This window comes from Punica granatum, chromosome 6, assembly GCF_007655135.1.
Source record: "Punica granatum isolate Tunisia-2019 chromosome 6, ASM765513v2, whole genome shotgun sequence".
Lineage (NCBI taxonomy): Eukaryota > Viridiplantae > Streptophyta > Magnoliopsida > Myrtales > Lythraceae > Punica > Punica granatum.
Window position 1 is genome coordinate 21,926,002 of NC_045132.1, and position 14,550 is coordinate 21,940,551.

Here is a 14,550-nt window from a genome sequence, read left to right on the forward strand (position 1 = left end):
GTCAAAACTTTTGCTGAGCATTATGCACAAAAAGCTCAACTGAAAAGCTAACGAGTTACAGGAATCCAAACCGAAACGTACGGCCATTCCACCAACAAAGTAAAGACAGTATGAGAATCAAACTTGCAAAAGCCAATAACCTGAGAAGCCGTCGTTGTTGGCCATGGCGGTGCCCGAATATCTCCGCCGATCAAATGCCTTTCCGCCTCGGCACCGACCTGGACTGGGGATCGTCGGAGGCGCCCTGATGCTCGGACGGCAATGAAGAATAGCGTTCCCAGAGGCGGTTAGTTCAGTCCTTCTGGCGCTTCTCAGAATCGCCTGTCTCCCTTGTGGGGATTGCCGATTTTTTTAGTCAGCCTTCAAGCTCGTCGGATTCGGAACAACCGAACAAGAGACACCGGTATGGGTAGAACAAGAAGAATCTGAAGGCCAGTGGATTAGGGCACGGAGATGTCGGGGAGAAGGGGGGAGAGCCGGAGAAGAAGAAGAGGAGGAGGATGGGGGTTTTGTGTTTAAGAAGAGTCGGGCTCATTGCCAATGGGCTGGGCTTTGGCCCAAGGGCCCAAATCAGGCCTGCCCTCTGCGCGAGTGTAGGCCGAATCCGGAATCGCGAAATTGGCCCGATTCCGCGATTCAGCGATTCAACGCCCGATTCAGGCCCGATTCAACAGATTGCGATTCAGCCCATAGGATCGGAACGGAATCGTATGACCCCCCTAGAATCGTAGAATCGTACGATTCTACGATTCGAATCGTGATTCTAAGAACCATGCTTTGGACCCTCTTAAGCGCCGAAGCTGCAAAAGTTAACTGAGTGGCCTGAACATGGAAGGGCGAGAAGTGAATGTAGCTTTTCTGCTTGGAAGATCATGTTCATCGATTTCAACGGCAAAGAGATGATGGAGTCACGAGCAATCCCCAATAAAAGTTGCAATCAATACCCCATATAAAAGTTTTATTACCCTATCCTCAGCGGAAAAAGAGGCGTAAGAGTGAAACTTTTCACCTTGCATATTCCGTAGAGGATACGATGCAACAGACCAGGCGGAACTGGTTTTCTAGCTCCGAGTCGGGTTGGATGCAATTCGCAAAAGGTCTGCATACGCTTAAAAATCATTTTTTCAAAAGCCGAAAGACGAGAGGTGACAGCTAGTACCACTTGCGGTTAATGAGAAGGGCGCATTTGCTGAACTTACCCCGTTGCCGGAGAAGCTTTTGCTGGTCTGCCGAAAAACTACATAAGCGGGGCCCCCTATTTTTTTGTTCTTAAAAATCTATGCATTGTAATGGTCGTTCCATGGGCCCACCAATCAAAACGCTCAAGAGACCAATGCACGAATGAACATCAAAGCGCACCAGGGGATAAAAGGAACATCTTTCTCGTAACAAAGCCAATATTAGGTCTTACAAAACAATTTTCCCTCTCACTCCACGGTACCAGAATAGAACTGCACATACCCCACCTATAGACAAACGTTCAAGGTCTTACTTCACCACTTATTTGCCACTCCTGTATGCACATCCCGGGCTCTGTACTTACCCTGTCCGGTGAAGCAAAAACCCATAGACACCGACTACCCCATCAGTTCAAGAGCAAATCAAACTAGAAGACACATAGCAAATGCCTAATGAAAGATAGGAGCCAACACCGTAAAATTATCAGTTTTAGAGAAATCCTGTTGCAGTGCTTTGTCGACAATGGGAGGCTACTGTGCCGCATTTGCCTGGAGAAGGCCTTCCCTGATCTGTGCAGCGACATCCTTGACAGCGCCCGGTCCATGCGGGATGAAGATAGAGCTCGACTTCGAGCTCGCCCCAATCTCCTTCATTGTGTCAAAGTACTGGGTGACCAGGACCATGTCCATTACATCCTTCGAGGTTGTCCCAGGGACATTCTCAGAGAAAGCCAGAACGCTGTCCCTCAGCCCGTCCACAATGGCCTGACGCTGCCTTGCAATACCGAGACCAGCAAGATACTTCGACTCAGCATCGCCCTCAGCACGCTTGATCTGCAGAATCTTCTCTGCCTCAGCTTTCTCATTAGCAGCAACTCTCATCCGGGCAGCTGATTTTCAAAGTAAAGAGCAGCTCAGTTATACTGTCAATGTGAAACCAAAATCAGCAAAGCAATACGAGATGGTTTATGTGTAGAGATAGCTCCTTTATATGATGATGCACGTGTCCAGGCAGTGACCTGAAACACTCTAGATCAACTAGAACCACCAACATACCAGGCAATTCTTCTTCCAGTCCACATGTCAAATGTCAGGCTAGGGAGCTTTAATTCAAGTGAGCTACTTTTTTGGTCCACTTCAAGTGAGCTACAAGACCTCAGTAAATACTACCAATTCAAGAATAGTTTCAAGGGTTCACTACTCAGTGATTAAAAAAAACCTACCAGCATTAATCTCATTCATTGCCCTCTTGACATGTTCATCTGGTTCGATATCCACAATAAGAGTCTGAACGATCTCATATCCATAAGCTGACATAGCCTGTTATTCAGAAGTGGAAAAAAAATTATCAGAAACTTCATTATGCAATGTGGTTTAAATATATGAAGTTCATAAAACAGACCTTTTCAAGTTCATCTTCCACAGCTTTGGCTATATCATTCTTCTGCTCAAAGGTTGAATCTAGATCCAACTTGGGAACACTTGCCCTAATAACTGAAAAATCCCAAATTGTCAGTCCCATTAATAAAATATCACCTGGAAACATGGTAGTGGGACATATTTGGTAATTAGCATTGACAAATTTCAATGACATTCTGTATGTGCCTCACCAAATAGCTCACCGACATTATTCACAATTTATGGCAACAACAGTTCCTGCTTAAGTAATCAAAAACTTTCAAAATACAGGACAGAAGTTATCCACAATGGACAAGATGAAGTGATTATAACAGTGCGATTTTGGTCATGTAAGAAAACAACTAAAATACTGCATTCAAATTTCTGCTCTCTTTCTGATTTAGTTTTTGGATATCATTCTAATACCAATTTTACTCACTATACATACCATCAAACACATAAGCTTGAATTTGTGCCCTGGTATTACTGAGCTTGTAGAAGGCGTCAGCAGCCTTTTCAGCCAAGGCTCGATACTGGATGGAAGCAACCACAGTAACAAAGACATTATCCTGAAAATAAATTACATATCGGTTGGTGAGCTATTCTCTAATAGGACTAATTATCAGTATAAAAGTTAAAGTAGCTACTATGAATGAAGAAGATCCACACTTTTCAATAATATCAACAATAAGAAAAACTAACAAGTTTTTGCAAGTCTTTAGGTAAATTGATTCTTCAGTTCAAGTTTGAAAACTTAAAAAGTCCGTCCACAAATAGCTTAAAAGTTGTGAAAACAAGTCCCCTTGCTGAAATTGAAGCGTGTTTAAAATAAGTTGATTTCAATGAGTACTAGCTAATGTTGCTTCAGAAATTAAGTTAAAGATATTTACAAGTAGTAAAAGATGCAACATACCTTGGTTTTTGTCTCGCAGCGAACATCCAGCTGCTGCACACGGAGAGAGAGTTGACCAGCTAACTGGCTCCCGAGGCACCAAGGCAGACAGTGGCATCCAGGTTCCAGCACATCATCAAACCTTCCAAAAGTCTCCCTAATAGCTACAGTTGACTGGTCCACTTGAATGCATCCTAAGGCTTGTCCCATTTCTCTGTTCCAATGAGTTTCAAGAAATGATTAGGTTCGTCAAGCAGTTCTAAATATGGAGATTCCGTGCTGAATAAACACCAAAGCTAGAGTAACTAAGATTTCAACTATTCAAAAATATATGTAGGACTAGCAGGCTTCAAATATACCAATATACAAAACCATTCACTTTTGTTTGCACAAAGATTAAGAGAAGAAAGTTTCTCAGGAACAACTCACAATTCTTGATCTGTTCATAAGGATTTTTTTGATCAGATTGGAACAAGAAACAGCTAAGAAGCCAGAGAAAAGAATACACGAGAATGTGACCTCGGAAAAAGTTGACTATGGTCCAGCAACTGCTACACATGTAATTTTACGAACTACCAATCATTTCTGTCAAAAAAGGCAAGCTCTCAAACAATCATATGCACCAGCACTACTAATTATAAAAGAATTATAGATAAGGTTACGCAAATAAACTAAATTTAATTTTTCAGTCAGACAACCCCAAATATACACACTCGCCTCAACAGACATTAACTAGATAAACACGCTGCAGCAATCAATCCGGAATGGTGGATGCATAACGTATTGAGTACAGTTGATGGCCAATGTTCAATGAGGTGTGTATTTAGATTAAAGGTACCATTCTCATCATCAGTGAAAAGTTCTAAAGAGACCAACATTTTGTGAGCACTCAATGAAACAATGAAAAAGAAGGAAAAGGGGGTAGCCAGAACATCAAGCTACAAGAAAAAGATCAGACTCGACGCAGATTACTAAAGGCTGTATGAAGATGAAAGGTCGCCACCAGAACCTTAAGCACTGACTCTATTTTTCCTTAAGCAAGTAGCATGAACTTAGTTCTGGTGATGAACACAGACCATGGATGGTTGGACCTCTTTATACCCTTCAAGTTTTAGAAATAGATAAGGATCGGGAAAACAGCGTGACCCAGAGGATGGGAGTCAACATCCACAATTGCCCACTAGAAAATATCACCAATCAGATATTATCCATCCGCTGGGCTTGGTAATCAAATGAATTGAGAAAGAAATTTCAAGGTGGACCAGGTGGAACTAGTCAAAAAAGCTACAATGATCAACATTTTCCAAAGAAAAGTGTGCATAGCCAAGTGGTGTTGAAAAAGACCACGGAAAACCCGGTTGAAATAAAAATATCAATTGCGTTGCAGGTCAATGCAAAAAGCCTTGGGAAGATATTCTATTCTGACAGCAAAAGAGACACGGCAGAGATGGAACCGCTAAAAGATCCACTGTTACTGCCGATGAGCAATTCGCGAACCGAAACCCTAAATGACCAAACAAGCGAAAGGTGATGGTGATCAAACGCGCTCAAAGCTTCAGAGATGGAGAATTAAACAGACGAAACTCAAAAACGAGAAGCCCTCGGAATAAATAAATTTCCAAAAAAAAAAACAGGAACCGGATCCGCCATGAAAGCCACAAGGAGCAGCGGATACCTTGCAAGCTCAGGGCGAAACCAAACCACAGCTAATACATGAGATCCTACCAGACACCCCCCGCACTATGTCACTGCCTCATTGCATACACATATGCACACACACATATATGTATAATTCATTGGGGGAAATCTCGTTGGTTAACCAAGGAACGGAAGAGGAAAGCGAACGGAAGGCGTCATGGGAACGCGGTTGCAGAAGAATCATGCGACGACGCACATTCGCATCACTTTCCCTCCACAATCAGTTGCAGAAGCAGAGGAGAGAGAGAGAGATGTAGAGAGAGAGAGAGAGAGGGAGGGAGGGAGGCAGACCGTTCGAAGCTTTCACAGTAACGATGGGATTGATCGAGATTGAGCTGATCGATGAGATGATATTAATTTCTCCTTCCGCTGCTCTGTTATAAATATAAACTATTCGCTTTTGCCGATTAAGCACAGGCCGCGAAGGAGATGAATATAAACAGCAACAGTGTATATATATATATATATATGTATGTATAATTAGAAATTTTTTTTTTTAATACGAGTTGTTATCAACTTACTAACTAAAAGATAAATATAGACATACTTACCAAGAAGCGCCTATTTTGATTTTCGAATCATGCTCCTCCTCTGACAACGCAGTTTGCAAATACGCGACACCTTGCAATTATGCAATACCAAAATATTTCATCAACTTATTAACGGAGATAAATTAGGAGTTATGTGGACCCTAGCAACAAAGATTTCGAATTATGCCCCACGAGTAATACGTGGTGTTAAATTAATTTACATAATTTTCGGTGTGACCTTTGATATCCAAACCTAATTAGATCAATCGAATCGGGTCAGTTTATTATGAAGTAAAGTTTTTTCGATATGAATTTTTAATTTACATAATTTTATTTTTTTTTAACTAATGGGCATAATTGTCTAATTCGACTGATGATTTCCGAGGGCCAAGCCCCAGAAAGGGGCAAAATTTGACCTTGATCCCTGAAGATTATCCTTGGATCAATTTAGCAACGTGGAGTTGGTATTCTCCAATTCTGAACCCCATGGTTCGGATTAGTTCGATTTTTCCCATGAATTGAAAATTCATGATAGCAATGAACACGGATCGGTCGCAATCGCCTCCGTATCTATCTTCCCCAAGTATATGTTTGTTCAAGATGCTTCATTCATACTATAAATCTTTCAAGGACTTATAGTAGAGACGGTAAAAATTGGACATATTGGTACTTTATATTTTACATCGTCGAATGTTTTAAATAATAGGTCCCCTATGTCATTATCATTCTCGTAAAATAAAAATCAAACCAGAAGGGAAAGATTATTGAAATTTGAGCTGTAATATTACAAATGGTGAATTCGGGAGGATAAAATTGGAAGGAAAATTTAATAGGCGACCTCTAATTTGAGTATGCTTCGCATGCTTGCATTTAGTACATTTAATTATATTGCTTATTCCACGTGCATCATTTTGATATGTACCATTACGCTACCTAATATTTTTCAAGTTATTCTTCCCTCCATGAAAGTGATGTTCAATGCGTTCACTCTATTTGATGTAAATATCGTCAATATGTCGATTCTACTCGAGTTGTCACGACTTGATTTTGGAAGAGAATTGATTACCCAACAAACTTTGCGCTTATTCTTGAAAGGAATCTTGCGTTTTTTTTACTCATTCTATCACTCATTACTATTGAAATTTGACAAGTTCAAGCGCTATTTATTCACCCAAAAAAAAGTGCTATCCGAATTATTCAAATTCAAGTCACCAATCGAACGTATTCCACTACGCGAAATTATTGAAAAACTAGGCAAATTTTAAGACACTAGAAGCACCACTGAAGTGATAACACGCATAAGTTTGAATCCAATGGCATAATGTATATTATTTGAAACGTCGCAATTATTGCTCGTAAGATAATGATGTATTACAACTACAAAGATGCATATATATATATATATTAGTTACGAGGAAAGCTCATGATCTAATAAAATAATAATAAAAATTAAACAAAAGAGCATGGAAGTCCATCCAACGAGATTTGGACTCCAAAACCTCATAGTTTCGAGTGGGAGATTTTTGCCATTACATCAAATTCTAATCCTCAAATATACATATTATTTACCAAAATGAAAATAGAAAAATATTATAAACATTCAAATGAAAAGAGTGGATAATGACTGATCAGATGGGATCGTTGAGATAATGGGTGAAAGGGACAATACTGAGATCACCCCACAAAATGTGTTTCACGACATCCCGCTTCAATGTGCTCACTCATGGTCCAACGACTAATTAATTCAATCACGACTTGAATCACTCCTAAAAAAAAAAAAAGTAAAATTCTTGCAATCATGCGTCAACTTAGACTTATTGAATTTTCGATTATTAGGATACACACAAAAAAATCTTTCAATTTTAGATATTCTCCATTTATAAAATTCGAACGTAATACGTGCATAAAGGAAAGAAGCGTCAAATCACTGGAACAATCACATTGATAATTTAGTATTAGTATTTAGCATTATTAGTACAAATTATTATATATCAAATATACATGTCACTTATGTCAGGTAAATTACATTAGGGGCACAAAATGTTTTGAAAATTTATCATGTTGGTACAAAAAGTTTAAAATGTAATAATAGAGTACAAAAAGGTCGAAAATGTTGCAATCAAATTCCGTCCATTCCTCATTGATGCCGTTAGAAAAATGCTAACGTGGCATAATAAATAAAATAAAAATAAAATAAAAATAATTTTAAAAAATTTGATTAGTGGAGATGACTTCGACTTGCTCGCGGGGATGACTTCTTCTAGCAGGTTCGACACCTGCTCTTCGACACTACCACCGTGCTTGCTCTTCGACACTACCACCATCGCTCGCTCTTCAACTGAACCGATCCAAGAACAATATTGATTCAAACCCAACAAAAATAATCCAAGAGCAACCCAACTAATTCAACGATGATCGAATCAACGAGACCGATAGCCGAAGGAAGAACTCAAATCCCACTGATTTAATCAAAGAGCAAGACAAATCGAGTAATAATCGAAACTTTTGAAATCAGAGCAGTAGCCTCCCGGCCCCGAAACGACATCGCACAAACCAGAAAAGACCCAGTGAGAATGAGCAACGAGCCATGGAGTCCTTGCAACTACTGGTAACATCACCACCGCGACGGCACTCCTGTAATCGCTGGTAGCACCATCATGACGGCGCCCCTGCAACCACCGCTAGCACCACCACCGCGACAGTGCGCTCACCCTTTCTTTGTTTTTTTAACATAAAGGGAAAAAATAAAAAATAAAAATAAAAAGAAAGGCCCACGGTCGGGGTGGGGGCACCCAACTGGCGACCCCACCCCCCCAATTGAGGTTACCGGCAGACTCCGAGCCCGCCGGAGACCTCAAATCGGGGGGGTGGGGTCGAGCGGGTTGTGCTCCTACCCTGGACATGAGAGATCTCTGGCACCGGCAGGCTCTAATCCCGCCAGTAATCTCGATCGGGGTGGGGTCGCTAGTGGGGGCACTCGTACTCCAAACCTGACGAGATCTCCCTTCACTGATGGAGGGAGATCTTGTTCTTTATTTATTTTTAAAATTTTTATTATTTAAAATTGTATTATTTATTTTAAATTTTAAGTCATGTGGGATATACTTACAAATCAGCTGCCACCTCAGTACAAACTAACGGTCAATGAGGAATTGACGAAATGTATTTGATTGCAACATTTTCAACATTTGTGTACTCAATTGTTACGTTTTAAACTTTTTGTACCAAAATTGATACATTTCCAAAACATTTTGTACCTATGATATAATTTACCTTATTTATGTCATGTCTGAGAATTAAAATTTTCAAATTTACAAAAAAAAAAAAATAGAATCATGACTATGATCACGGAGTACGAATCAATTGATTTACGCTGCACAATAAGCTAAGTTCTTCTCTCGATTATGAATTCGGCACCTAAACACCGAGACAAATACAAAAAAATTCGAGGTTACCAGTGCAAATATGTAATAATCATCCAAGAAAAAAATCGTGTCGATCGGCCTAGACTTACATCGTATACGATAACAAAGTTAAATTCGATTTAATTTAATTTAAGGAGATGAAGACAAAAATATTTGGAAAAAATATGTAAGAAAACTTAAAGAAGAAGATAAAAAAGTAATGATTGTGCTATTGAATTGATGAATAAATGTTAAAATTGAGGAAAAAATGTTGAATAATTGAGAGAATTTAGTATTTTTTAATAATAGATAAGAAAAAATACGAGATATAATTTGAAGAAAAAGATTAAAAAAAGAAATGATTGTAACATACTCAAATCCTTTCTGATGTGTAGGATCCTCATGCGAGACAAGCACAGAGCATACTCGGAGTCAGCTCCTGGTATCGAAGAATTGAGAGAAAAATAACATTAAAGTTAACTTAAATTAAATTATATTTTGTTACGCAATATGTGTTTTCTGGTAACGCATTCCTCGCAAAAGAACACCAATAAACAATAACATAAAATAAAATAAAATGTAGACGCACCTAAAACAAAAGTGGTAAAATGGTCTGCTGCCTTCACATGAAGAATCCTCTTCCTGATCCGAGAATCATTGTCAGCAGCTCCGGCATCGTTGGGCCAAGTCGGAAGAACTTGGAGCTCGATCCAGAGCCCCGTAGTTGGCTACCGTCCAGACAGAGTCGAAGTACTGGACCTCGAGGACAATCAACAATTCTGTCCACACCCTTTGACGTACGATGTCCCTAGCATTCTCGAATTAGTCCCAGTCACTGTTCCTCTTCCCTTCTGCTGCCTTATGATACCGAACGCAGCTAGGCGCTTGCACTCCATCTGCTTCGATTAAACCATGCTCGATCTCTGCCATTGCTTTTCCTACTGTTGTTATTTGCTTCCATCCTGGCTCTTCTAGCTGATTACAATAACATCTGCTACAGAAAACAAAGACAATGCAATTCGGTCCTTTCTCTGCGGTACACCACCTGTGCATCCAAAGGTCACGTCTGGTACGAGGAAAGGGAAGCAGATAAATCGGCATGTCATAAAATGGTGGAGTTGCAAAATATATATGAACCATTAGCCTATTTGGCCTGCTTATCAGCTGATTTGGTAATTATCCATCATAATGAGAGTATGGACTCCCCAAGGGAACAACAAAAGAAAACAGCATGCTTCCTAATGACAATATTCAGCTCTGGCACATGATCGAACTTCCCAAACTCGCGCTCTATGTATCTATGGCCAGAGCGGACCGATCCGCTTGAATGCATCCACATGCTTATCCCTACTGCTCCGCTCTGCTAAGTGCTTCCGGTATCCACAATGTCCCAAACACTGGATGTTTCACGTTACAAATGTTGCTAATGCAGCTGGCCCTCCGTTTCAGAGTGAAACGATCGCGTATGTGGGGAATTTTTGTTTAATCAACGAGTAGCCGCTTTGGCATCAATTGGATTTTGATGGCTCCATTACATGTAACGGTTACTTGAGGTGACTGTAGGAGTTCCTTGTCAACTGAACACGAACTAGGCAGGAATAGTCTGATAGAATACTATGCATTTCGCCGCTAATTGAAGAAGACGGGGCCAAAAGTAATGCGCATTTCGCCACTCAAAGCTCGCGGCTGTGTACGTACTAGATTTCCCAAACTCAATTGGAAGCTTTTACATTTTTTTATTTTTTATTTTTGTTTTGCTAAGTGAATACAATCGGAAGCTTTTACATATCAATCAATTTAGAGGTAAATTCCGTAAGACCACGAGGCATCGGATTTGGTTAAAAGAAGTCAAAGTTGAATTGTCTTTCAGCAATTTGATACCCGAACGCAAACTTCAGCGGGCAGTGCGATGGATTGGATATAATGTCCACGTCATCCTTAAATGGGCCGATAACTCCTGAGAATATTTTTATATATTTAATTAATGTTTTATACGAAAAAGGATTTTACTGATGTTCAAATGACTTGTAAAAAAAGGAAGTGGCGCGAGCGACCCGACAGCATGCGATCCGCCAAATTTTGTGTATGCGCCCGGGTTCAAGTGCACCCATGGATATGAACAGTGGGTCCCGCGACCTTCTCTCCTGGGCTCACATGCACCCGGCCCCGTGGATATTCTCCCCCTACAAACAGAACAAGCGAAAGTTAAGGAAACGCCCCATCTCCCGACTGACTAAACTGGAATTTCGTTCTGACTCATGTAAGGTGGATTAATTGGATTCTTGAAAAAAATATTAAATTAATTCAATCTCAAGTCACGTCAATTTAGTCTTTAATTACATCAATTCAGTTCTTGATCATATCGATTTCACAAAGAAGTTACAATACTTAACGGCTCGTGAAATCGAATTTCAATCACATTTTTCTATTACTATTTCTTTGCTTTTTGGCTCGAAACTTAATTCTAAGTAATAGTACTATGTATAAGCTTTCGACAGCCACCAAGAATACAAAAATTGGAGATCCGAGCAAGGAGAATGAATGTTTCAAAGTCGGCTCGAAAATAAAAGTAGTAAAAAGGAGTGAGAGACACCAAATTGGGGTTGCATGTATGAGATTCACACACGCCGAAAATACGAGACACCAAGGTTGCAGACACGGAGAGAGAGAGAGAGAGAGAGAGAGAGAGAGCCCCATCTCGATCGATCAGACCCGACCCGACAGAGCTTGACCATTAGCCGAAATCCGATGAAGCTATCGACGGCCATGTTCTCCTCCGTCAGGGCAGCCTCCCGTCCTCAGCCCGTCCCTTCTTCCTTCCCCTCTCCCTTCTGCAAGAACTTCACCTCCCCGAAGGGATCGAAATCGACTGTCAGCTTCCCACTGACGCGTCCCATTTCATCAAACGGGAAGCGGAGCCTCTCCGCCTCTTTGAGCTCTGACGCCGGCAGTGGAGTCCCTCAGTCATCCTCTCAGGTCCTCTCCCAGATTCCTTTTACTGTGTACGAAAGCTTAAGTTTTTCTCTGGCCGATTTTTGTTTTTTTAAAATTTTTAAAATTTAATTTTCCGGTTGGTTTCCTTCATCATGTACTGTTTACAGTTCACAGTTCAGTAGTTTATGTGATATTGATCGTTGAAGTGAATTTCGAACTGAGTGATCGACGGGAAGTGTTCGTCTCTGCTTACAGGGGGCTGAATCATTTCTCAGGAGTGTCCTTCAGAGCATGGAGACTGTGTATCTCTACCGGAATCCTACCGCTAGAGCCGTGCTGGAGCTTGTTCGGTCCGCCGGGGAAGATCAGATTTGCTATGATCATCTCGCATTCAGGACTTTCGGGGTACTCACTCTCTCTTTGCCAACTTACCTGAGTACTCAGGTTTTGTCATAGTGATATTGTTGTAAAGGGGCTGGCTAGTCGGGTCATCTTGGCATAATAATTCATTCCTCATATGAAACGTAGAATATAAATAAAAGTCTAGTTGTGCCAACCCTGTCTGAACGTATCTTATCGGGCCGAGAATTGCCACACCTTGAGACTCTTTAATCGCTTTAGTTTTGCTGATTGGTATATAATGGTAATCAATATATTGACGTTGTGGGATAACTGTGAAATGCTGAAGGTGAATGGTCATGGAATCGACTCAATGGCGAGCTTTTTCCTGGACTACGGGTACACTCAACAGGAGGAATTGCGATTTCCAGCAAAGAAACTGAGGGCCCTGTGGTTCTCACCTCCTAAATTCTCTCCTGGACGTGGGGGCAGTGGTGTACATGGGCCCCTTCCAAGAGCCTTCATATCTGAACTTCTCGTCGATCAGATGAGTCCACAAACACAGGTATGCCCCAGAGATGATTCTTCGTCACGGTATTATAGCTTAATTTCCATTCTAGAGATTTAGTCCATTATATTCTGCCTCTTATTTCGATAGGAGAATTTGAGATCGAAATCTACAACGAGAAAGTTCAATGATGAGCTTAGTTCCGGTAGCATATGCTATTTGCTAACTGATGACTTCACCTTCTTCTCTAATCGAAGCTCACGTTCTGTATCTCCATTCCAGGACATAATTAGGAAATATGTCAGGATCTCCGGTAATGGGAACAAACATGCAGCTCTTGCAAGTGCGTTGGGAACGTTAACGTGGGAAAAGCCCTTGCATTCTGAATTTCAGCAATTAGCAAGGTCTGCTTCATTTATTCGATTGCTTGACATGTAATCCTTTAATAAATGAAATTTAGTTCCGGTGATGATTTAACTACAGAACTATCATTGCCAGATTTTTCTTCTTAGTACTTCAATTTGATTAGTCGCCCTTATAACTGTCCATTTGACAGGGAAAGCGAATATGCTGCATGGACCCTTGTGAATGGGTATGCACTGAACCATGTGACCATATCTGTTCATCGGCTGAAATCAAACTTGAAAGGCATCAATAACCTAAACAAATTTTTCGAAGATAACGGCTTCAAATTGAACTCAGAAGGAGGGGTTCTGAAAGGTCTGCTGCAACACTTGCACTTACCCTTTTTCTTGTTTTTTTTTTTGGTGAAATTCTAAAATAGCTGCAATATTTAAGTCGATGACTACTTTCTGCCAACTTCTCGTGTTTCTGAAATAAATCTTGCCACTCCAGCTTGTATTCTCGAATCTTGAGGTTTGATAATCATCCTGACTGGTTTTTCACCCATTTGATTACAGTTAGCCCCGATGGTCTTCTCCAGCAAAGCTCAACGGTTGCGGACTCATTCCCTTTCCAATTTTCAGATGGTGTCATTGAAAGAGTCCCATGTTCGTACATTGAGTTCGCTGAAAGACTTGTGCTGCCTCAGTTTAAGAATCTACCGGAAAATGAGGTAACCTTTTGAATTTTCTCCATTCACAGCTGATTAGTTTTGCTTAGTTTCTATTTCCCAGACACAGGAATGCCCATGGAGAATGCGTCTTAATTCTGCTTTTCATTGAGTTGTTGAGCCAGAACTAGAGTTGAGTGGTAGATTATTGACACGATCTCCATCGCTTAAGCATGAGATGTTACATTTTTTTCACTCTCAGGTTAAAGAGTTTCATAGGAGGGATGGCTTTGAGGTTGGGAATGCCGACAAGATTTTCGAGAGCACGTCGAAGGAGCAGTTAACTCGGAGAGCCGCTTAAGAACCGACTAGTAAATAAAGAGATGCCAATATTAATTGGCTGTACAAAATGTTGGCGCATAGCCATGGATGTATATACGCTAGCTCTGACATTAAAGATCAAGTAGTGCTTGTGTTTAAGTCAAATGAAATGTTACGAAGATGATTACGTCCAATCATTATATTACTTATATAAGTAGCGGCAATGGTTGCGAAAAAAAGTTTTGCTCTCAAGTCATGACAATCAAGGAAGATCGGTTAAATTCTCTATCCAACACATTTGAGGTATATGATTCGACATATTTCGATTCCATCCAG

The 14,550-nt window shown here is 40.5% G+C and overlaps 2 protein-coding genes across 5 annotated transcripts; one reads left to right on the forward strand and one right to left on the reverse strand.

The window, feature by feature from the left end:
- Positions 1–1,363: 1,363 nt before the first annotated feature.
- Positions 1,364–5,613, reverse strand: LOC116210401 (hypersensitive-induced response protein 1). Of its 4 annotated transcripts, none has more exons than XM_031544266.1 (6): positions 5,458–5,613; positions 3,490–3,682; positions 3,025–3,145; positions 2,581–2,672; positions 2,402–2,498; positions 1,364–2,068 (listed from the first exon to the last, which is right to left on the reverse strand). In XM_031544266.1, the coding sequence occupies exons 2-6, from the start codon at positions 3,676–3,678 to the stop codon at positions 1,710–1,712; spliced, it is 858 nt and encodes a 285-aa protein (XP_031400126.1). In that variant the 5' UTR covers positions 3,679–3,682; positions 5,458–5,613; the 3' UTR covers positions 1,364–1,709. The 4 variants fall into 4 exon arrangements, with proteins under 4 accessions (XP_031400126.1, XP_031400127.1, XP_031400128.1 ...); XM_031544267.1 differs by lacking the exon at positions 5,458–5,613 and adding an exon at positions 5,144–5,422; XM_031544268.1 differs by lacking the exon at positions 5,458–5,613 and adding an exon at positions 4,478–4,632.
- Positions 5,614–11,684: 6,071 nt separating this feature from the next.
- On the forward strand, positions 11,685–14,408 carry LOC116210636. The gene is made up of 7 exons (XM_031544588.1): positions 11,685–12,076; positions 12,290–12,439; positions 12,723–12,938; positions 13,164–13,285; positions 13,438–13,601; positions 13,802–13,956; positions 14,156–14,408. Exons 1-7 carry the CDS (start codon positions 11,708–11,710, stop codon positions 14,252–14,254), a joined length of 1,275 nt encoding a protein of 424 aa, XP_031400448.1. The 5' UTR covers positions 11,685–11,707; the 3' UTR covers positions 14,255–14,408.
- The last annotated feature ends 142 nt before the right edge of the window (positions 14,409–14,550 follow it).